At 43.6% G+C, this 25,111-nt stretch overlaps 1 protein-coding gene across 15 annotated transcripts in view; it reads right to left on the bottom strand.

The window, feature by feature from the left end:
- PPP6R3 (protein phosphatase 6 regulatory subunit 3) overlaps positions 1 to 25,111 on the bottom strand; it is a 153,480-nt gene that overhangs the window by 3,003 nt on the left and 125,366 nt on the right. For 8 of the 15 annotated variants that reach the window (XM_012452960.3, XM_064364660.1, XM_012452975.3 and 5 more), the window contains 9 exons: positions 23,525 to 23,622; positions 20,737 to 20,791; positions 19,750 to 19,880; positions 15,577 to 15,698; positions 11,547 to 11,700; positions 10,051 to 10,157; positions 8,545 to 8,695; positions 1,946 to 1,963; positions 1,549 to 1,668 (listed from right to left, as the gene is read on the bottom strand). In XM_012452960.3, the coding sequence (XP_012308383.1) occupies positions 1,549 to 1,668; positions 1,946 to 1,963; positions 8,545 to 8,695; positions 10,051 to 10,157; positions 11,547 to 11,700; positions 15,577 to 15,698; positions 19,750 to 19,880; positions 20,737 to 20,791; positions 23,525 to 23,622 (956 nt within the window). The remainder of the gene's footprint in view (positions 1 to 1,548; positions 1,669 to 1,945; positions 1,964 to 8,544; positions 8,696 to 10,050; positions 10,158 to 11,546; positions 11,701 to 15,576; positions 15,699 to 19,749; positions 19,881 to 20,736; positions 20,792 to 23,524; positions 23,623 to 25,111) is intronic. The other 7 variants (XM_012452972.2, XM_012452963.3, XM_012452966.2 and 4 more) reach the window with 6 other exon arrangements.

A 25,111-nucleotide genomic window follows, 5' to 3' on the forward strand; every position in this document is an offset into this window, starting at 1 on the left:
TGTCAGATGGAAGAAGGACAGATGGACAAAGGCATGGACCCGGGTGATGCCCCTCTTATTCCACTGGCTCACCCCACCTTTTCCTCCAGTCCTTGGCCTTGCAGGTTAGGACAGGGCTCTTCAGAGCAGGCATTCCCAGCCACAGAGAAGAGCGAGTGGCTTCCCTTTAGGCAAACAATTCTTCTGTGCCCCCGGAAGCCAAGGAAATACTCCAGAGCCTGTACATCCTTTATGTTAGAGAAATCAAGAATAATCCCCTGAAGCAACTGCCCCAAACTGGGATGGACCTGGACAATTCTGCCTTCTAGGCAGCCCTCAATACAAAGGAAATTTATAGGTAGAAATCAAAGAGCTGATGTAACTGATTGGGAATTAGACCTATAAAGGACCATTTTAAAAAATACATTGAAAACCCCAAGAAAAAGAGTGACTTGCCCAATCCTTAGAAGCAGAGTTGGGGTGGCTTCCCTGGTGCTACAGGGCCACCCTTCCTCTTCCCTGCAAAGCCTTCACTAGAGCCAACATGCTCAAATAGTTCTTAATTTGTTTTATATGCAAAAAAATATTTTTAATCACAAAACAAAGGCTTTATTTCCACTACGATTTCCACAGGAGGAACACAAACAGCTTGCTACACTGTGAATACAGGATTTTGAATCAACAAAGAGTGCCCCCTGCTGGTTCCCACTCGTTATGCTCTCACACAATGCCGGCAAGACTTTGGGGAGGATTTGGGGGTAGGAGTAGTTAAAACTTCTCTGAAATAGCTTTAAAGTCACTTTATTCCTTGTGCAAGGAATATACAATCTTAGCCATATTTGCTCACAGAAGTTAATTCTGGGAAGCACTGACCAAAGCTCCCTGTGGCCCAGGGGCGTCTCCCCATCTTTGGGCCATGCTCAGTCTTGCGTAAGGCCCTGGGATGGGCTCCAGGTGGCTGAGGCTTAGACTGGCCTATCCCTTCAGACCACTGGTTCAGGCTAAGCAAAAGATGACTAGAAACAAAACACCACATCCCAAGTCACAAGGCTCTGGGAGTGGGCATTTCATACTTAAGACGACAGGGAGTCACTTAAGCGCTAAGAATTATGTAGCCCATGTATCATAAAGGGCGCCCAGGCAAGTTCTCCTTACGTCACCACAATCTGCTTGTGCCTGGCGGCTGGATGACATTAGTGAGGCCAATGAGGACTCCAGTCCTGGAGGGGCTCAATGTCACCCTCAGCTCAGCACCTCACCAACAAGGGCGAGGAGAGCCCCTCTGATCAGAGCCACTTCTAAAAGAGTGAGTGATGTTAAAGAGTCTCTGAAAACTGGTTTTCAGCTTCTGCAGTAAGGAAAGGAACTGCTATTTCTAAGCTCTCAGCTCAGTCACCCTGGCTACCCTAAGGACTGAGAAAACACTGTCCTGCCAAGTAAGTGGCCAAAGACTTGAGCACAGCTGTAAATGATCCCTCTAGTCCCTACCCCTCCAGGAGGCTTGTCCCCTCCCAACTCCCAGGAAGCAACAAGCAAGGCCTGAGCGGGTCTGAGGAGGCAGGTGGTTACCTCTGCTCGGGACTATTGCTGGGAGGCCGGGGCGCGGTGCACTTCGCCTCTGCCGTCTCGGGGCTGTCCTCCGCATCTTTACAAGCAGCATCTTGAGAGGTAGACAGTTTCCCTTCCTCACTGCAGTAAAGAGGATGACAGGCACATCAAACACCCTAGGGACCAGCGCCTAGGCACCAGAGGATGAGGTCACATGCAGATGGCTCTGGAAGTCATGACTGCCATGGAGGCAAAGCGCCCTGGGACTGAGCATGCGCAGGGTGCATGATCAAAGGGACCACAGGCAGTGACTGGGGAATCACAAAAGGAAAGGGTCACACACAGGTGGGAACCAAAAGAGGGACAATGTAATGTGGCTGGCGTCTGATAAAGAACGGTCCCATAACACTGTACATACCGATAGGATTTCAACACTCTGAAGCCCAGTGTGCAAAACAGAAAAAGAAACGTACAAGAGTTTCAGAATACTCCTAGAAATGAGGAATGTGGGGGAATAATGTGTCCACGACTGCACGTAAGCAAAACTGCAGATTCGGTGAGGTGTCAAAGAACCTGTTTGAAGGAATGAGTCTTTAGTTAAAGCACTTGGCTTTCGGGGCCAAGCCCACCATTAAAACAGCAAGACAGACCCCATCAGCTTGCTGGCTGGGAGCCTCAGTCACATGAGGAGGTCACCGTGTTGACTGCATCGGTTTTCACGGCTCCTCGAGTTGCCCTCGAACAATGTGTAAGAAGCATAAATGCCATGAGGGAGAAGACGGGACAAAGAGGTGATCCTAAGGGCACAGAGGATTTGGGGAAAATGAGACCCAGAAGGATTGTACTTTCCCCCTTAGTTCTTGGTGGAGAAAGACACAGGAGACACTTTCCTCAGCTCAGTGGGCTGGAAATTTAGACTCTAACTATTCAGTCTGGGATTCCCCTTTTTACACAATCAAAATGGCACTAATAAGAGTGAAAGGTCAGTTAGAGGTTCCCGTGTAAAGGTCCATCACTCAGAACTGAAATTCTGTCCTGGATTTTGCTTATGAAAAACCTCCTATTCGGACGCTTTCTTGGGTAGTTTCCAGATAGTTCCAAGCAATTTATAAGTAGGAAAATGAGCTAAAATCTTATGATTTAGTGATCATCTGAATTACCTAGTTCCTTACTTCTCTGTAAATTTACTCTTCTTTACCCTCATTCTCCATTCTCTTCCCTTCAAAGCAACTATTCTAATGTGTTTATAATTCTAACTCTTTTAAAACATATAGTAATAATATATGTGTATGCTGAGTCACTAACTGGGATTCAACCCTACATCTCATTGTATCTGCCTCTTTAACTCAACAAGTCAGGGAGACTCACCATCCCCGCTCACTGTGGCACAGCACCTGTGGCGTGCGCCTACCACTCTGCATGGCTTCTCCCACCAAAGCTGCCCTCCACCTCCATGCACAGCGCTGTAATGACCGTCACTGTCCATGGCCCCTGGCAGACCTGTCTGGGCATTTCTCAGGGCTTGACACCCAGGAGTGGAAATCTGCAGGCCATTTTTCTATCTACAAAGAGTCCCAACGCTACTACCGAGAATGACTGCCCCGGTCTGTATTCCTCACCAGCAGCCCTGCACGCTGCCACCCACCACACTCAGCATCACGCACCTCTAACTGCTGCCAGCATAAGAGGAGTATCAGGTGCTATATTGTTATCTGAAATTCTCTGATGCGTTTCGAGCATTTTTTTTTTTAAGCTTTTAAGGTTTCCTTGTCTATAAACCCTTACCTTTTGCCAATTTTCTGATTTGGGTTTTCTTCTTCTTACTAGTTTATAGGAAGTCCTTGAATATTTAAAGTCAGTCTCTTGTTGATTTAGATATACAGATGTTTTTTCAGTTTGCTATTAGCCTCTTAATTTTGTCTGTAGTACTTTATCAACCAGAAATTCTTAACTTTAATATAATCTAACTCAACTCTTTGCATTATAGTTTGTTTTTGAAGACTTGTTTTTTTTTTTTTGCTTTGTTTCATTTTGTTTTTCTAAAGAAGTCCTGCTAAGGCAGGAGGCTCACTTGCAGGAGTTTAAGACCAGCCTGGGTCACAAAAATAAAAAAAAATAAACAAAAAATTAAGCCAGGAGTGGTAGCACACACCTGTAGTCCCAGCTATTTGGGAGGCTGAGGCGGGAGGACTGCTTGAGCTCAGGAGTTGGAGATTACAGTGAGCTGATTGCACCATTGCATTCCAGCCTAGGTGACAGAGAGAGACCTCATCTTAAAAAAAAAAAGAAAGAAAGAAAAGAAAAACCTATACAAAAGTTAGCTGGGTGTGGCGGTACACACCTGTAATCCCAGCTACCTGCGTGGCTGAGGTACGAGAATTGCTTGGGCCTGGGAGGCAGAGGTTGCAGTGGGCTGAGATTGTACTCACTGCAAAAAAAAAAAACAAAAACAAAAACAAAAAAACACACGCACACGCACAAAACAACAACAACAAAAAACCTGGATTAGATACAGACTGACAGATGATAGATAAGATTGACAGAGAGATGCCAGATAGATGAGATAGATGCCAGACAGACAGGACACACAGACGGACAGACAGACAGAGTCCCTTTCTGCCCATAGGTTAAAAAGACATTCTCTATTTCTTCTATTAACCATCATGAGACTCCAGCCTCTGGCCACATCTCGTTATTCTAGTGCCTCAGTTTCCTTACCTGGAAAGCAGGGATAATAATCCTAGTACCTATGTTACGGGGCTCCTAAGAACAACCCAAGAGTTACCACACATGAATTGCGTAGAGAACAGGGCCTGGCGCACAGAAAGCACCACACATGTGTTTCTTTTAATCCAGCTGGAGTTGTTTTAGGATGTAGGTTAGGGAGGATCTCTAACTTTTCCCTTTGGTGAGCCAGCTCTTCCTCTCCCCTCCCCATTATTAATCCCTCTATTCCATCACACTGACACCTGTACCTGTTTACCTGTTTGGACACTAATAGCCAAACTGTTCCAATCACTGGCTTTGCAGCACGACTCAGTATCTGGAAGGGCAAGTCTCTTTTTCAGTCTTCTCTTTTGATTATCTCTAAGCCATTTGGGAAGCTTTATTTTTCCATATAAATTTTAAGAGTATTAAGTTCCTTCTAAAAATCCAACTGAAATTTGGATTGAGACTGTGTTACACACTAATTTCATGATGGCAGATGTCTTTGCAGCACTAAGCTATGCCATGGTCTCCACTTGTCCAGATTTCTTCAGGTTTTCTCTAGAGAGACTTTGGTTAAGATCATTCCTGAATAATTTATATTTTGATGTATTTTGGAATACTTTGCTTTTTATTATAAGTTGTGGTTGCTTACTAGTAGAGAAAACAACTACCGATTTTTAAAACTGATTTCTTACTCAGTAGTTTTACTGAATTCTTACTAGTTACAAGTTTGCTACTGACTTGGTTGCAGCTAATCATTACTACCTGCAAAGAACAATGGTTTTATCACGTCCTCCTGATCTTTACCTAAACCTCTATATCCTTTTCTTTCCAGGACGGCCTAGTATTGGCAATGAAAATGGACATCCTTATTTGGTCTTCATCTTAAAGTGCATGTATCTAATATTTCCTCATTAAGTTTAACTGTTGCTGTAGCACTTTGGTATTTAACTTATACTGAGTTAAAGAAATTCCTGGCTGGGCGCATGTCTGTAATCCTGGCACTTTGGGAGATAGAGGCAGGTAGATCGCCTGGGCTCAGGAGCTCGAGACCAGCCTGGGCAATACGGTGAAATCCCCTCACTACAAAAAAAAAAAAAAAAAAAAAAAACCTACAAAAATTTGCTTGGTGTGGTGGTGTGTCCCTGTAGTCCCAGTCCCAGGTACTTGGGAGACTGAGGTGGGAAGATGGCTTGAGACCAGGAGGCAGAGATTGCAGTGAGCTGAGATCACACCACTGCACTCATCTCGGAGAAAGGAGAAAGAAGGAGGAGGAGGAGGAAGAAGAAGGAAGAAGAAATCCACTTCTGTTACTGGTTTGCTCAGAGTTTTAATCATACATAGCTATGGAATCTTAGAAAAAAAAAAAATCAAATGACTTTCAGTCTAATACCATATATGATTATAAACTGAGAGATTTCTCTGACCTTGAGCCACCCTTGCCTTCCAGGATAAACCCTAACTAATCAATATAAATTACTTTTAATACACTGTTGGATCCAGTCAGCAATTACCTTACACAGGATTTTTTCATTCAGTAACCTGTAAGTGACAGAGCTGGTCATTTTCTGTAGTTATCTGGTTTTGGAATTAAGATTTACTGCCCTCATAAAATGAGCCAGGCAGGTTTTGTACTTTTTCTATTTTCTCTAACAACTTAAGACAGGAATTAGTAAACTGACGAGCATGACACAGCATTTACTCACTACTGTGACTGACAAGCCCATTTCCTCTGGATTTGGTTTACTCCTTGTTTTCCTCCACAGACAGTGCTTGTTTGCATCGTTCGCCCATTTAAAAAACTGGATTATCTCTTACTGATATTAGGTTCTTTCTAGTATCCTGGCTACTGGTTCTTTACTGGTTGTGATTTGTCTTTTCATTTTATGTCTTCTGGATATTAAAAATTAAAGTCAAATTTACCAATATTTTCCTTTATGGTTTGGCTTTTTATGGTTAAAAAATGCCTACTCCCAAACCGTAAAGATATTCTCTTTTGTGGTCTTCTAAAAGCTGTATAGTTCATACTTTTCATATTTATGTTGAGACAAAATATCTAATTTTATTTTTCTACTAAGTGGATAATCACTACTAGTCCATTCTTTCCTCACTGAATTATAATGGCATTCTAACGTATCAAGTTCATGTAGTAGGGGGTTTCTGTGTATAATTCTTTGGCAAAGCCACACCATCTCTGCAGCTCAGTACTTTTTTTTTGAGACATCGAGACAGGGTCTCATTTTGTCGCCCACGCTGGAGTGGGAACACGGCTCACTGCAGCCTCAACCTCAGCCCCCTCAAGTAGCTGGGACAACAGGCATGTACCACAATCAGCTAATTTTTGTATTTTTTCTGGAGACAGGGTTTTGCCATGTTGCCTAGGCTGGTCTCGAAGTCCTGGGCTCAACTGATCTGCCCACCAAATCCTCCCAAAGTGCTGGGATTACAGGACACCACACTTGGACAGCTTTACTAAGTCCTGTTATCTAATACGATAAAAACCTCTACTTTTTTCTTTAAAATATTTTTGGCTATTCCTGGCTCTCTTTGGTCTTCTTTATGACTATTACACTCAGTTTCTCAATTTCCATGAAAATCTCTATTGGGATTTTGATGAGAATTTCACTACTTTCATAGACTAACTTGTTCAGAAATGCTGTATGTAAAAAAGAAATTAAATCTTTTTTACATTAACAAACATGGCAAATCTTGGTTTGTATATTTAGGTCTTTGATATATTCAATGAGGCTTTAAATTATTTTCCCATAAAGGTCATATTCCTAGTTATGGATAAGGTTTCACATTTTTATTAAAAACAAACAGGTGTATATGGAATATCTTTTATTAGTTTATAGGATGCAAGTGATTTCTGTATGTCTCCAGTAAACCTGCTAAAGTTTTCTATTAATCCTTATCTACAAACTGCACGCGCGCGTGTGTGTGTGTGGTTTTTTTTTTTGGTATGCTGCATTTGCTAAGGCCACCAGCACAGTGCTGAAGACAAGCAGCAACAGCTGACCCTACTTTCTGGTTCTTGTCTTTAAAGGAAATACTTGTAATGCCTCACTGTGAAGAATAAAGTCTACTCTAGTTTCTAGAGATACTTACCAGTTTCACCTACATACTTTCTATTCCTAGGCTGCAAAGAAAACCATAAACAGCTTTACTTTTTATTTAAATGCTTTTCTCCTTTTGTCTGTCAATTACTTTCAATAATTTTTACCATGTACACATTGGTGTTTACATTGTGTCACATTGGTGCACATATCCTTAATCATGACTTAAAAATACTTTGCTACATTTGGTTTGTTAGCTTTTAATTTAAGAGTTTTGAGAAGGCGGTGGCTCACGCCTGTAATCCCAGCACTTTAGGAGGCTGAAGCAGGTGGATCACGAGGTCAGGAGATTGAGACCATCCTGGCCAACACGGTGAAACCCCGTCTCTACTAAAAATACAAAAATTAGCTGGGCGTGGTGGTTGGCGCCTGTAGTCCCAGCTACTCATGAGGCTGAGGCAGGAAAATTGCTTGAACCCAGGAGGCGGAGACTGCAGTGAGCCGAGATCGCGCCACTGAACTCCAGCCTGGTGACAGAGTGAGACTCTGTCTCAAAAAAAAAAATTTTTTTGGGAATAAATGCTCATGTATGAAATCAGCCTACAATCAGTCTTCTTTCGCTCCTTGTTTTGTAGTGGCCTCACAGAAAGCTGGGAAGCATTCCTTCCTGTAACGGCTGAAACGGTCTCTGTAGGAATGAGGACTAAAGCTCTAAACACAGGCTTAGCTGCAGTCCTTAAGTTTTGATAAATGTTTTTCCCATTATTCTCTCAGTTTTTGGTTTTTAATTTCCATTACAATTCCTTTTTTGAGTTTACAAGTGAGGTTAATTTCCAAATCTCACTTTTTTTTTAAAGCTATCATTTTGCTATTGAATTTTCATGACTGCATTATGTCCAGAGACAATCATCTGTATGTTACTGAAACTGGTTCTCATGGGTCATGATCTGTAGCGGCTACACAAGCCAATTTCTACTATGATTAAAGATTTATCGACTTTCATAGTTCTGTCAAACTGCTAGACTAAAATACAGTCTTTCTGAACACACATATATGGGGGAAAAGGCACTTAGGGGCCTAAACTCTCCATCTCTTCATTAAATTTACTGTGTTTAATGGAGACACTAGAAAGCCATCAACCTAATATCTGAACATTCGTTTGGATCAAATAAAAAATTTTAATGTTTGAGGTTTCTCCCCTACCATCCTCCCAACAACCTGAAGCTGCCAGCAGGATCTCACCCCTGGTTACCTTTTGAAGACCGCAGTCTCTGTCTTGGCATCTACAGTGAGGCTGAGCGTTTCCTTCATGCCGCCATTCATCACTGTCTCAGTTACCTTGTCTGTACTCTCTGCATCGTCCTCTCCGTCGGAGCTGGCTTCCATGGCCACACTGCCTGGCACTGAAAAGGAAACAGCTGACAGTCACACACAGCAAGCCTGAAAAGGAACTGGCACCCGCTACTGTACAAACCCATCTACCCAACGTGACATCTACTGCTTGTAGAAAACAGTGAGATGGCGTTTGCTGGCCGTTGCCTGGGCCACATTCTTGATGGGTACAGGCTTCTTCAAGATGCCCAGTGAAGAGGAGTTTCATGGGTTTTCTTTACTAGAGACTAGCGAGTCCCTTATATCCCTCCCAGCTTAGCGTCCACCTCCACACTCAGCTTCTCCCAGTAGACACGTGTGCTCCTAACTGTTCCAGTCTGGGGCAGAGCAGGCAGCTATACATTCCACCCTCACTCATTTTCCTCAGCTGGGCTCTATTTACTTTTCTTTGTTTTTAAAATGACTTTCTTGTGGTGTTGCTGATGGATCATTTCTTTGTTATCTAATAGGAAGCCCCTGGCTGAGGTGAGGCTTCCTGGATTCAAACATCGACATCGCCACTTCCTAGCTGTGACTACTTGGACGAGGAACCTTAGCTGTAACCTGAGTCTCCTTATGCAGAAAACGGGATCAGTGCACCCACTCACAGAACCACTGAGGAATAAAATGTGGGAATCTGTAACAAATGTTCAGGAGAAGGATGAAACTGGTATTAGTTACTGGTTTTATTCCTCCCTTGCCCCTGGGAAGGAGGGTTCTTAGACCCTCTACCTACATCTCATTTCTTTTATAAGAACTCACTCCTGCTACCACCTCATGATTCGTGTCCTCCACATCCTTTCAGTTCCCATCACACTCCCTTTGCTAGCATCCCCCTCCTCCCAAAGCTCTGTCCATCAAGGTGAAAACAGTTCAGGGCCAGTGCAAGGAACACATGTGACTAGGTGGAGTAACAGGAAAACTCGCTGGAACTTTAGAGATTCCCAGGACTATTCAATCCCAGGACTATTCAATGCTAATAATGGTAAAGTGAAAATAAATAGCCTCATAGCTCTAAACAAACCCAGATACACCCTCGTGCTTGAGCAAAGCAAACTCCAAGGGATAACTACACACAGGTTTGGCTGCACATGTCTAATTCCAGTTTTATTCACCCTGGGTGCTATGGGCTCAGGCATTCTTCCTTCTAGGCCTCAGTCTCCTATCTGCACGCCGCATGCCTGGTGACTTAGAGCCCTTACTCCTTCCAGAGTCAGCATGCTGTGGTTCTAGAAGGGCAGGCACGATTTCTTTCATCAGCTGCCCTGTGGACATCAGACACCATCTCACTACCCTGGCTCCACTAGCCCCTGAGCTTGAGAGTCAAGTCTAGTTTGACAAAGCAGCCACATGGCCCTACCGTGTGCCCAGGCCTCTCTGCACGCACCTTCTGGCTGCACTGCCAGGGCAGCCGCACTGGGAGTCAGAGGGTCCATGGGTTCAGTGCTGGTTTCCATTTCCACTGGAGAATTACTCCTTAAAGAATCTTTTGTGCTTTCAAAAAAGAGAAAATTCAGATGTTAGCAGCAGGGAATGGCCCTCAGTTACCCCACGATTCACAATAAGCCTTTACAAGTTCTGTTGGGAGACATTAGCATCGGTGTAAGAGTTACTGGGTTACAGACTCCAATGACACATGGATCTAAGTGCCAGAAGCTGCTTAAAGGAGCAGATGAGTGTGGGCAGGCAAATGTTCTGCTAAATCAGCAGGGAGTAAGACAGGGACTTCGCAGAGCATTCCAGACAGGCTCATCATGTCCCAAGCTCTCATCCCACCATCATCACAGGGAGGCTCTCAGAGCTTAGACAGCAAAGATATACACTGTACAAGAGCAACTGTATTTACCAGGCTGACTGGTTTTACAAAAACCTTGATTTATCTTGAGCCACACTGCCTGAGACTGGCTTCCTTAATGATATTTGTTGTTGGAATTGTGGAAACATAGTAAAAAAACACCAAATGCCTCAGCAGCAAGGGGTGGGGGCAAGGGAGATAATTATACTTCTTTTATCCCCCACTCCCATGTTGCAACAGCCCTCAACAAACCCAGATAGGTACTCACAGAGGGTAAAGAGAAAGAAGCTGCTTCAATCACACCCTCAAGTAACCAAAGGCTCTTATTCTTGAGTTATAAACAGAACAAAAAGAGGAGGAGGTAGAAATGTATGTCCTGTACTGAAAAGTGGGGTAGATGAAACAACTCAATGTTTTAGAGACATTTTTCACAAATCTCACTTGTACCTCTGAGTAGTAACTTAATGCTATTACGGTTACTTTGCAACACTGGTTTCAGCCTATCCTTTGGTGTGTCTAAGACAGTAACTGTCAGCCCAAAACAGTTTGTCTTCCTATCTTCCGAGTCACCAATGATTGTGAGCCCTTGGCTGATGGCACTGGACTAGCTGCAAGTGAAATATAAGTTCATATGAAATATAAGTTCACATTACCTACTGAGTTCAAGGTACATACTGCAGTTTCCTGCCACACCCCACACAGAGGTGCTGTGCCCGAGGATTTCCTGGCTTCACCTCACTTGTGTTCTCCTCAATTCTGTCCTGACAGCTCTGCGAAGCCAGAAAAGCCCACGGAGCTGCCCTCTTCTCCTGCATCCTGCTAACTCCCGGACCACATCCTCCCAAGCTACTTTGTTCAAGAACGACTCCCAATTCCAATTAATCCAGGAGGAAAGGAAAGGAAGATGGTGTTTTTCTTACAACACACAGCTGTGTCAATATCCCCCACCTTGCTGATGGTTAATCTTCCTCAGGACCGTATATTCAACTTGCAAGTAAGTTAAGGTGAAGAACACACATTAATAGCAAACACCTGACCATTCCCAGGTTCCCCGTGGAAGGGTGTAGAGACAGCACAAGTTCGCTCACCTCAGGGAAGACGTGAACTCTGAAAAAGAAGCCCAGCCTGTCTCTTTAGTTGGCATCGGCTCCTCTGTGCTCCAGACGTCAGAGCCCACAGAGTCCAACGGAGCACCATGAGTTGTCTCCATTGGGACATCAAAGTTAGCTGACCAGTTGGGTGCTAAAAAGAGGGCAGAAACTTTATTTGAAAAACACTTCAGTCGTTTCATTACCACAGGTATTTTTCAAAAACACATCAGCAATGACAAAAGAGACCAGAGCTGTAGAAGAAGAAGAGCAGGAGCAGACAGAGCACAGTCACCTGGAGGGCACTCTATCAACGCCCCAGTATTTTCAAACCGCCCATTTCCAACAACCATTCCAAAAGAAATATCACACAGAGATTCAAAGCTACATACACAAAGAGGGATTAATGTTAATTTCTTAGTTTTGACAAATGTACCACGGCTATATTCATACTGGGGGAAGCTAAGTGAAGCATATATGGGAATTTACTATCTTGGCAACATTTCTATAAATCTAAATTATTTGAAAGTAAAAACATTATTTTTCTAAAAAAAGAATACATTGGTTATTCAACTCCAATAACCTAGGAACAACCTAATGCTTCCAGGTGGCTCACTTCGCACGTTCCACAGGCTCCCTACAGTACACTGTGATTGGGCCTCCCAAGTCCTGCAGACTCAGGTCTGGCCTCAGGGGCTGGAACGGCAGGACTTCCTTGGGCGCACTTGAAATCTGTGGGGCTCTTCTTACCATGCTGCCTACTGGCCAAGTTTGGATCTAATCTGTGGGTCTCTCTTTAAATGTCACCTCCTCAGACATGTGTCCCTTCTGATGAAGTCAAATCTCTGTGATTCTGCTCTAACTGCACACCATGCTTTTCCTTCACAGAGTGCTGAATCTTCAATTCCTTGCTGGGGACAAGCCGGATGTGGGAACCACTGCATTCCATCAGGGATATTATCGTCTTTGGAATCTCTGGGTTGCAAGAAGGAATGCTAGGCAACCTGGTATAAGCTATTTAAGGGCTTATCGCCAGATACAAGTGACTAAGAAGTACCTGTGCAGAATAGAAATGTTCTGATTTTAAAGACAGACTTGACTGTGACTTTGAGCAAGGTATTTGACTTCATCTGTTCGATTTCATAACAACTATCCACTCAGCAAACATCAAAGGAGGGCCTGCACAGAGCAGGCATTTAATTAGGGTGCACTCCATGCTTCTTGCCCACCTACCTGTGTGTGTCGCAGGGCTCCACTGACACCGAGAAGGAGTAAATGCTTGAATGTTTGAAAATCTCACCTGGGCTGGGTGCAGTGGTTCACACCCGTAATCCCAGCACTTTGGGAGGCCGAGGAGGACAGATCACGAGGTCAGGAGATTGAACCATCCTGGCCAACATGGTGAAACCCTGTCTCTACTAAAATACAAAAAATTAGCCAGGCATGGTGGCACCTGCTTGTAGTCCCAGCTACTTGGGAGGCTGAGACAGGGGAATCACTTGAACCCAGGAGGCAGAAGTTGCAGTGAGCCGAGATCACGCCACTGCACTCCAGCCTGGCGACAGAGCTAGAATCCGTCTCAAAAAAGGGGCGGAGGGAGGAGAGGAGAGGGGAGGGGAGGGGAGGAGAGAGGAGGGGACCTCCGAAAGAAGCTAAAGAGACTGGTGAAGTGGCAAAGGCTCTCTGAGGTAGCCCTGTAGCCCTGACAGAGAATCATCCCCAACTCTACCCACTTGTGCCTCCAGAGATCTGATGATGTAAAAGCAGCTTTTTCCAAGAAGCAGAGAAGCAGGAGGCCTGTTTCCTGCTACACTGAACTCTGGGAGCTAGGTAAACACACATCATCCAGGGCGCTCGTGTCCCCGGCTCCTTATCCCCACACCCAGGCTCACAGTCCAGCCAGTGTGTGTCTCCCTCTGTGTCACTTAACCATACCCAGTCCCTAAAAGAATCAAAGATTCCAGAATGTCATTCAGCCTTAAAACAGAAGGAAATCCTGTATATACCACAGCAGGGGTGAACTCTGAAGACATTACACTAAGTGAAACAAGTCAATCACAAAGACAAATACTGTATGATTCCATTTATATGAGATCCCTAGACTAGTCAACCCCATAGAAACAGAGTAGAATGGAGGCTGCTAGGACTGGGGAAGTGGAAATGGGGAACTGTTTAATGGGTACAGAGTTTCAGTTGGGGATGAAAAAGTTCTAGAGGTCTGTTACACTACAGTGGGAATATAACGCTCAACTGGACTTTTTTTTCCCCCAGATGGAGTCTCACTCTGTTGCCCAGGCTGGAGTGCAGTGGTGCAATCTCGGCTCACTGCAACCTCCGCCTCCTGGGTTCAAGCAATTCTCCTGCCTCAGCCTCCCGAGTAGCTGAGGCTACAGGCGTGTGCTAATTTTTTTTTTTTTTTTTAATTTTTAGTAGAGACAAGGTTTCACCATATTGGCCAGGCTGGTCTGGAACACCTGGCTTCAAGTGATCCACCTGTCTCAGCCTCCCTAAAGTGCTGGGATTACAGGCGTGAGCCACTGCACCCAGCATCAAACTGTACATTTAAAAAGAAAAAAAACCCTACAGATTCCAGAGCCAAGAGATCAGGGCATGTGCCCTGCCTCCGCCTCACGACTCCCTGCTGCCTGGAGCCCATCTCACAGTTCTCATTATACTCTTCTGTTTAACAGTTAAATGACTTCATGGTTCTCCTGTCTCTGCCGTGTGTTTTCTCATCCCATTTTTAACACTGTTGCCATGAGTGATGTCTTGAAACAGACCCAATAATGATCTTCTTAGTCAAATCCTCATAGGCTTCCTACAACCTTCAGAATACAACTCTTGATCTGGCCTCTGGCCTTAGCTCCCGCCACCTCATTCCCGAGCCACGCAAAACAGTGCATTCTGGGCCTTCTGATGAATTGTTTTCTCTCTCACATGGGCAAATCCCTACTTGTCCTTCAGCCTCACACCTGCTTGCCTCTACAAAGACACCTAGTGGAAGGCTCCCCTCTTCTAGCATCCTGTCCCCAGCCCCATGTACTGCCTATCTGTTTTCCCCAGCAGACTCCAAGCTCCTGGAGGCAGATTCTGTGGCCCATTCGCAGTTACAAGCCTAGTACCCGGCATACAGGAGGAACTTAAAGAAGGCATGCTGATTTAAACTGAATTACAGAGAGAAAAGTCTACTTCCTCCTCCTGAGGAGGGTGGGCTGGAAAAGGGGCAGCAGAGATAAGATCTCTTTTCTTCTTCCATCTCCAGTTTCCTTATGTGCAACCTGTGGCAGTTTGCTGGATGACTGCTCATGTCCCATCTAGCTCTGAAGTCACCACAAGGTCCACCTCAGCTGAGCTTAAGCCTCTGGGACGTAACACAAAAAAGGCCTTGTGGGGCAATCGGAGCCTGGCCAGGCTTGGGGCAAGCCTTGCTATCAGCCCACACGGCTCCTTCAAATGGACATCTGCTTCCTAAACCTTTAAAAGTTTTAAAAGCATTTTTTAAAAACCAGCTAAAACTCTAGTCTTCCTAGCACAGGGCAGGGCACAAGTAAGCACTCAGCTGGACAAGTTTCAGGGATGTGAGCTTCTGAAATAAACTACGAAGAACATACTGAAACGCTGGTTAAGCTACGGCTGCTTCCCCTGGCTGATTCCAATCACGATGCTACATGACACAACCATGTGCTCCTCTTCCCACCAAGGTGGGGTCTTTTCCTTCTGCAACAGCACATGGGCTCCACAGCCAGGAGACTGACCTAGCAGCAGGCTCTGTCCTCCAGCCAGACCCACACACCTGCCATTCATTTCCCACCAGGAAGAGGAGGTACCTTATCAGCAAATGCATTCCGCGCTCCTTCCCTGAGGCTGTCTTTGAAACTTAAACCTCCAAGAAGAACTCACTTGACAACCGGCTTCAACTCAACCATTCCCTCAGAAATCACCTCAGATGCTGTGAACTGCTCCTTTGCCAATTGTTCACAATACCTAATTCCAATGCAGGGCAGCTGATCTGAAGAATGAACCCACTTACGTTCACTAAGGTCCACCTCCATTTTATCTTCTGTGTTGGCACTACTGGATTCAAACAAGTCTTGCTTTGCTCCATCTTCTTCTTCAGAGTCTGTACTTTCCTCACTGTCTGTACTCCCCGAGCTAAGGGGGGAAAAAGACCAAAGTATTTAATGCTGCTTATCAGCCACCAGCTAAATCCAGAAAATTCTAAGTCATCCAGCAACGAAAGATCCTGTGGTGCTTCAGCAGGATCACGAGTCCGAGCACCACGTGGTTAGGAGGCCCAGGAAGACAGCTTTGTGTGCGTGCTGCCCAACCTCACACTAAACCTCCACCGCAGGAGCATGTGGGCTCTGCTTAAAGTGGAGGCCACAATCTAAGAACTGCCTTCTTGCAGGGGTATATGTGTTCATTTCACTGTGGTGTTCATTTGTACTTTCCTAATGACCGAGAAGGTTGAGAATCTTTTTAAATGTTTATTTGCCATCCCATATCTTCTTAAGTGTCTTTTCACACTTCTGTGCTTTTCAAAAAACTGGATTATCTTTTTCTTAACTGAGTAAAGAGATTTATTAACTCTACACGCCAGTCTTTCACCTAATATGTCATTTGCAAATTTTTCTCCCAGTGTGTGGTTTGTCATTTCATTCTCATAAAAACGTCATTTGAAGAGTGAAAATTTTAAATTCTGATGACATTCAGGTTACTATAATTATTCTTTTATGGCTGGGTGCAGTGGCTCATGCCTGTAATCTCAACACTCTGGGAGGCCAAGGCAAGCAGATTACCTGAGGTCAGGAGTTCAAGACCAGCCTGGCCAACATGGCAAAACCCTGTCTCTACTAAATATACAAAAATTAGCCAGGTCTGGTGGCGGGCGCCTGTAATCTCAGCTACTCGGGATGCCGAGGGAGGAGAATCACTTGAACCTAGTAGGTGGAGGTTGCAGTGAGCCAAGATTGCACCACTGCACTCCAGAGCAAGACTCCGTCTCAAAAATAAAAATAATAAAATTAAATAAATAAATAAAACTGGAGGATGTACCAATAGTCTTTATGTTACTGACTACTAATTTAATTCCATTTTGGTCAGAAAATGACTTGAACCCTTTGAAATCTAAGACTTGCTTTCTGGTCTATCTTAGTAAATATTTCACACACTTGAATATACTATATTCTGTAACTGTTGGGTAGAGTTCTTTATAATTGTGCAAGCAGAACGGGCTAGTTGCTAGTGTTGTTCAAGTGTTCCATAACCTTACTGATTTCTACCTACCGTTTCATCCATTACTGAGAGAGGGGTGGGTGTTAAAGTATCTGCTATAACTGTGGACTGGTCTACTTCTCTTTGCAGTTCTACCAGTTTTCCTCTGTGTATCCCGAGGCTCTGTTAGGTTGTGCAGACATTTAAAACTGCTATGTCCTCTGAATGAATTGACCCCTTTATCATCATATCACTTTCTTTATCCCTTTCCTTTGAAATCTACTTGGAGATTAATACAGACCACCTGGGCCAGGTGTGGTGGCTCATGCCTATAATCCCAGCGCTTTGGGAGGCTGAGGTGGGTGGATCACGAGGTCAAGAGATGGAGACCATTCTGGTCAATATGGTGAAACCCCGTCTCTACTAAAAATACAAAAAAATTAGCTGGGCATGGTGGTGCACGCCTGTAGTCCCAGCTACTCAGGAGGCTGAGGCAGGAGAATTGTTTGAACCCAGGAGGCGGAGGTTGCAGTGAGCCGAGATTGCGCCACTGCACTCCGGCCTGGGTAACAAGAGAGAAACTCCGTTTCAAAAAAAAAAAGAATACAGACCACCTGGCTTTTTTTTTCTTAGTGTTGACATATCTTTATCCTTCTAGTGTTTTTATGCAGTACTTGTTTTCTTTGTATTTAAATTGTTTCCCATAGGCAGCATGTAATTAAGGACTCGTTTTTTTATCCAATGTGACCATCTTTTCTCTTTTTTTTAATGCAGGGTCTCGCTCTCTCATCCAGGCAGGAGTGTAGTGGCTCGATCATGGCTCACTGTAGCCTTGACTTCCCAGCAATCCTCCTGCTTCGCCTCACAGCAGGCACACACCACCATGTCCAGCTAATTTTTGTATTTTTTGTAGAGATGGGGTTTTACCATGTTGCCTAGGCTGGTCTCAAACTCCTGGGCTCAAGCAACCCACCTGCCTCGGACGCTCAATGTGCTGCGATTGTAGGTGTGAGACACTGTCCTCAGCCAATGTGTCTTTTACATGAGGTATCTGCACTGTTTGTTTCACATGGCTGTTTAGGACTAACTCTATCATCCTGATGCTCAGTAGTTTGTCCAGGCTGCCCTTTGTTCTTTTGCTGCTTTCTTTTGGATTTTATGATTTGATATTATTTCCTTTGACTAAAAACTCTTTGTTTTGTGACTTCTTTAGGGTTTACAGTATACACCTTTAACATCATCATAGTCTATCTTCAAGTGACATTATAGCCTCAAACCAGAAACAACCAAAATATCCATCAATAGGAAAATAATAGTATATCCACCAATAGGAAAATTGTAGTATATCCTCTTAATGGAATACTACCTAGTACCCCCCTGCCAAAAAAATAGAAATGGACTATTAATACATTAGACAACATGGATGGCTCTCATATTAATTATGCTGAGTGAAAGAAGGTAGAGACAAAAAAAAGTACAATGGATTGATTTCATTTATATAAAACTCTAGAAAATGCAAACTAATGGAAATAGAAATCAGATGGTTGGGGGGACAGGAAGGAGGAAGGTATGACAAAAGAGCATGAGAAGACTTTTGGGGTGATGGGTAAGTTTATGATGTTGATTGGGATGATGGTTTCATGGATGTATGCACAGGTTGAAATTTCCACATTGTACAATTTAAAAAAAGGCAGTTTACCAAATGCCAAGTATTCCTCTAGAGTGGTTAAACAATAAAAAGCTGCCTCCTGTCATCAGTGTTCCCTCTGGGTATCAGGTGCCATCTCCCCCAGGACACAGTCTTCCCTGACACACTGAATTCTCTGTACCTTCCACACATGGTGCTCTGTGAGGATATACTGTATCACTGCCCTCACACATATTAGTTATGCTGTGGGTAAGGGCTACTTAGTGAATCCATTCAACGTAAGAACCAAAATCTCAGTAAATGATGGCAAACAAAAAATGCCATGAAGGTATTTTTCTTTTGCTGTCTGGCTCTGAAGCTACAGCAGCTATCTTGTGATTGTAGGAGATAAATCAACAGGCACAGGACAAGAGCAGGAATAAATGAAAGATGCCAGGTCTAACAGCCTCATTCAACTCCCTTATCAGCTCTAGACTGTTGAGACAAATGCAGCTTCACTTGCTCAAGCCACTGCTAAGTCTGCTCTAACCTGTGGCAACAAGCATTCCTACAAGAGGTGATGTAACTGGCAGCAAGAGGTGCTGCTGAGGGATTCCCTGGCAAGAGGACTGAACAGCTGGGAGAAGGATGAGAGAGTTTACTTCTCATTGCATGCTCTCTGATTCCCTTTTAATTTTATGCCATGTGAAAACATTACTTATTGTAAGTAAATGAATAAAATGAATAACAATAAATCAAATAAAAATGAAAGTTGAGCTGCTGTTCAAATATTCCTCTCTTAAATACGAAGATTCTGATAAGGAATACTCATTTAACAGTAACTGTCTGTGTACAGAAGCATCATTTGTTTAGGTTCCTTTAATAAGGGTGATCAAAAAACAAAAGGACTGGATTGACCCAGATGTATCAACTGACATGGCCCTACCTTCTTCAAACAGATTTAACTTTTAGAAACAATTTCCCCTTCTTTTGGGAAATCTCCCATCTTTTACAAGAAACAACATATAACTCAACTGCTGCTGTAATTGCTGGCAAGGGAACATTTATTTAGGAAAAGGCACTACGTGTCTGTGCTTGTCTGCAACATTTCCCTGCGGAAGACACTGGGTCACAGCACGTCATGAACTGTGTCTAAACACCTGCAGCATTTGCAAGCAGATCACTGTCACACTGGAAGCACCAACTCCCACACCAAGGGCATTTCTGACCATGACAGAAGCTTTAACCCAGAAACTAGTGCTTCTGTCATGGTCAGAAGTAAAAGGATACAATGTATGTCTCATGATAATAATTTTCTTTATAGGTTGGCTATAATTACAACTATAACCAACTATCTTTCACCTGGATCGCCTCTGGGATTCTGGTGTGAATGCAATGTGCTTTTCCTCCCATATATCTTCCTCATCAGAGCCACCATCATCAAACTGTTGTATTCTTTCCTTACAACATGCTTCAAACAAGGCAATATTTCCCTAAATAAAAATGAGAGAAAAAAACAACAAAACAAATTTAAAATCAGGTTATCTTCTCCCAAATATCACCAATGTAAATTGCATTTTTTCACTGCTTTACAAAATGATTCCTATCACATATACCAAAATAAAATATAAACACCTAATGTCATTTCTGTGTCCATTACAAGAATTCCCCTAAAAAAAGACTCAGTTCAAAACTAGCAAAAAGCAGCACAGACCATATCCCCTTTCATCTCATCAAAGCTTCACTGCAACCCCAGGAGCCTCCCCTGTCCTGCGGATGCAGTCCCAGGTCTGTCCTAGCAGGAAAAGCAACTCATCTGCTTTTACTAGTCCAGCTGAACAGTGATGACCTTCAATGGCTCAAATCAGTAGTTCCTACCTTACTCCATCAGCAAATAAGCCAGTGGTCTCTCATGCTAGTCAACATAAAATCAAAACTGTGCCCATTCAGATGACATGACTGTTCTGGTGTTTCCACAGAAACGCCCTGGTGTTTCCACAGTAATGAGAGGCTTGCCCTGACCCAGTCCACATTTCTCTCCTGGCAATACAAAGGAGTCAAAGGCAGTGGGTGGTGTCAAACTGCAGCCTTCTCTTTGAAGTCAAGTGTCTACACTACAATCATAAGTGACCCTGGTTTTATTAGCCTCATCATGTCATAAACTAGGGCTGCAAAATCACATGCCCACGGGTGCCAGGCAGGTCATGGGAGTGAGTGAAGTATGCAACACCAATTGAGGATTTGGACTCTAGAGCACAGGGGTCCCGGCATGCAGCATCCACACATGGACTCACCCATTTTCCAACCTCTCATGTGCCACACCGCTCACAACAGAGAGTTGATACTTACACTTTCATTTGTATTGAGAGTAAAGTTGATGTCTGATACTCGATCAAAAGAAACACTGTAAAAAAAAAAAAAATAGAAGTGTAGGAAGCATTAATTACCTATAGGCTCACAGAAACCGTATTTATGTAAATTTCCAAATTTAAAATATTTACACTATCATCAAAATTTCTATAAATAAAAAACAAATGGAAACAACCTTCTTATATTAAATGATGCCACCTCCTTTGGTATTAAGAAATTTAGGCCGGGCGCGGTGGCTCAAGCCTGTAATCCCAGCACTTTGGGAGGCCGAGGCGGGTGGATCACGAGGTCAAGAGATCGAGACCATCCTGGTCAACATTGTGAAACCCCGTCTCTACTAATACAAAAAAATTAGCTGGGCACGGTGGCGCGTGCCTGTAATCCCAGCTACTCAGGAGGCTGAGGCAGGAGAATTGCCTGAACCCAGGAGGCGGAGGTTGCGGTGAGCCGAGATCGCGCCATTGCACTCCAGCCTGGGTAACAAGAGCGAGACTCCGTCTCAAAAAAAAAAAAAAAAAAAAAAAAAAGAAATTTATGTAGGACAGGGAGAGCTGGGATGGAAGCCTTTTGAGACATAAAGCCTTTGAGACATCCTCAAATCCTTCCTATAAACGGTTTTTAACATCCATGACAACCATGGTTCCATGGGCCATACTAACATAACCAAGAAAAAGGTTATTTGCAAAGAACCAAGTCAAAACATGAAGTATACAAAAGCTATCCGACACTGAGTTTTCTTCAGGGATAGTCAAAGTGATACACAAAATACACAGACACCCATGAAATCTTATGCTATAACAAGGTATCATCTAGAAAAGCAAGCAGGGAGTAAAATAATTCATTGCGTATTAAACATAATTTTGAGGAGGAGGGGCTATCACATGATTCTTAAAAGATTTGTTCTACTCAATCATTAGTCCAAGCACCCAACACAAACTGTAAAGAAATTATGGATTCCTAACTAGTAAGGCAAAGTAAGAGTCCAGGCACGTAACTGTCGAGACATCAAACGGGGACCTGCAGGGTGTGGTGTGAGGTGGCCGATCCTAGCCTAGGTAGAATGCTCCTGGGGTATGGACAGAACATCCTGTGTTCTTACTCTTTCTGGGTTAAAATGAGCCAATTCTCAAGGCAGATGACAGCCTTCAACTCCTGCTGTTTACAAACAGCATCTCCATTCCATTGTGCCTATATGGCATGTTGATGGCAAAATTAAAAACATGCTGTAAAAATATTTTAGCTTCTCACATACTGCAAACTGCAATTTGTGATAAACAACAGCCTCCGCTGGCTGTGGTTCAACAAATTATTGAGGATTTACTGCTTCCAAAGACCACAGCAGATACGGGGTGTCTATGGCATAATCATGTCTCCTGTGAGACTAATTATCCAATATTCAAATACCAGCTGCCTTCATTGTTTTTTTTAAACTCTGTTGTCAATGAGCAATATCTATCTGTCTCAAAATATCTTGTTTATAAATCTCTTCTATCCCAAGGTCAGATGCTAGATCACTTATTTTCATTTCTGTTAAGCACCTACATCTTTTCTATTAATTAATTCGGTACAGTATCAATTTTCATTTCTGTGCTTCTTACCCTGATGGCAGAATGAGTGCTTGGTGTCTGGCTCTTGCAAAAAACCCAAATCTACCTTATGATGAGTTGCTTAAAGACGAGAATACATGTAGGGCAGAGGTCTTCCTGCCAATTTGGTCACCTGCTGGAATGTGATGCCCCAGTTAACTAACAGCACAGGGATTCATAACTTTATTATTATTGTTGCTGTTACCGTTACTGTTGTTATTATTATTGAGACAGGATCTTCCTGTGTTGCCCATGGTGGAGTACAGTGGCACGATCCTGGCTCACTGCAACCTCTGCCTCCCAAGTTCAAGTGATTCTCCCACCTCAGCCTCCTCAGAAGCTCAGACCACAAGCACACACCATCAAGCCTGGCTATTGTTTTTGTATTTTTAGTAGAGACGGGGTTTTGCCACATTGGCCAGGCTGGTCTCCAGCTCCTGACCTCAAGTGATCCACACACCTCAGCCTCCCAAAATGCTGGGATTACAGGTACGAGCCACTGCATCTGGCTGGAATTAATGATACTCGGCCAGGATTAATGACTTTAGATAATACTATTTAATATTAATAGCTAGAATTAAGAACAGTGACTTGAATTCTTAAAAGCACAATTTAATAAATATAGGCTTCTGTGAAACAGGTCAAACCCTAAAGGTGAATGCTTCTTCCCTTGGAGTTACCATTATTATTACTTTTTAAAAGACCGAGTCTTGTTCTGTTGCCACGGGTGGAGTGCAGTGGCACAGTATCTGGGCTCACTACAACCTCCGCCTCGTGGGTTCCAACAATTCTCCTGCAGAGCTCAGCCTCCCGAGTGGCTGGCATTACAGGTGCCCACCACCATAACCGGCTAATTTTTTTATATTTTTGGTAGGGATGGGGTTTCACCATGTTGGCTAGGCTGGTCTCAAACTCCTGACCTCAAGTGATCTGCCTGCCTAAGCCTCCCAAAGTGCTGAGATTACATGTGTGAGCCACCACGCCCAGCCACTGGAGTGTTATTTTAAGTTCCAATTATCCAGTCTCAGGACCAATCTGCTGGAACTAGAGGACCACCAAGGAGAGAGCAGATTCCTCCCACTCATGAATGCTCAAGATTAAGAATCCCACAGAATGACACACACATCCACCAAGAGCAAGAGGGTGCAAGAGCAAGAGTGGAAACAGGCAAACATACTCACTTGCCAATGTCATCTTGATCTGCAAACTTCTCATCGTTGAAGCCGAACTGGTCAATAAAATTGGACGTCATTTGTTGCATCTGATAATCAGAAAAGGCCTGGCAACCCCAGGACCAGTGACAGTGATATAATGATTCTAATGACATTCTACATACTATATGCCCATTTGTGTTCCAGAAATCATCTTATTTACATAGCCATAGGGCTTTAAAAATTGGTGTGTTTTTCTAAAAGAAAAATCAAATAATTTCAGACACAATTTGCCAAGAAAGTAAACGTTTGAAATTTGGTCTACAAATCATTCTAAATGCACATGTCACTGTAATAAACATTATGTGACCACTCTGTCCTCTACTGTGAATTATCTTTAGAGAGAGGTTTGGATTAGGCCTAGTTTGAAGTGATCACATGACATGGAACAGTCTGAAATTATAAGGTGATCAGTCACCTCTGGACACAACCAACTTTACCCTAAGATCCAACAATTGGTGACCACCTCCTCCCTCCTTGCCCCCTCCTCCACCCCCAATCTACTACAGCGAAATCACACCAGAGGAAAAATGATGAACACAAGTATAATCCTACAAACAAAATGTTCAGGGACATTTCATTTCTTTAAAAAAAATTTAAGTCTCTGAGGCTGGAAAGAATATAAAATGAAAATAATTTCCACCCTACCTACCTTAAGAAGAGGACAAACGTTTAATATTTATCCAAAATCACTCTGAAAAGTCTCTAACACTACAAGACCCACAGAGGAGCCAGTTCTGTTTCCTTATGCCAAAACTAGAGAGTACCAGACTTGCTTGGGTTTTTAGCTGAAAAATGGGGGGGATGTTACAATGAATCTCAGCAAAATGTTAATATTCTAATTTAAAACAAGCAGGCCCAAGGAAGCAAGTAAAATCAGCAAGTATGTTCTTATGTATTAATCAGAAGGAGTAAAGAATATATGAAGATAAATTAGTGCCACTTCCTCATTCTAACCCAAACAATAAATACAGTGACCAGAGCTGTATACAGATGAAACTGCTGTTTTCTACAGGTGAGTCCATAAGGCGGAGGGGCAGCAAAACTGAAGGCATCACTCCTGCTGGCACTTGCTGGGAAGGAGGCAGCTATAACTGAGTTAAAACACCTTCTCCTTGGTCCCACATACGGGCAGAGCCTACCGATTCCACCTTGCAGACATACACTGCAGAAATGTCTCTACCAGTAATTCCTGATTACTCATTCTGGTGGCAGGGAATTATGGCATGGATAATTATTGCAGATAATTAAAAAATAAACCTTATATTAGGCTTTGGAAGGTATCTGTACTGCTTCCGTCTGGAAAAAAAAGCTCTATGTGTCTAGTTTGACTAGACAGAGAGAACCCAAAACCTCCCTTGTCTCTCATCCAAGACAACGGCACACCCACTGCCCCTCTGCACACTCCCACCTCCATGCTGTCCCCTTTCTTGCCCCCAGAGGTGATATTAGATGAGCACAAGGGGGTGGGGGCAGCAAGTGGCTGGCTGTGGAATGGCCACTTAGTTAGGTATGGAGTGTGAGCCAAGGCTGAGCATGGGGATCTGGCTGAAAGCA

This window comes from Aotus nancymaae, unplaced genomic scaffold (genome assembly GCF_030222135.1).
Source record: "Aotus nancymaae isolate 86718 unplaced genomic scaffold, 86718_ANA_hifiasm-v0.15.2.pri h1tg000059l, whole genome shotgun sequence".
Lineage (NCBI taxonomy): Eukaryota > Metazoa > Chordata > Mammalia > Primates > Aotidae > Aotus > Aotus nancymaae.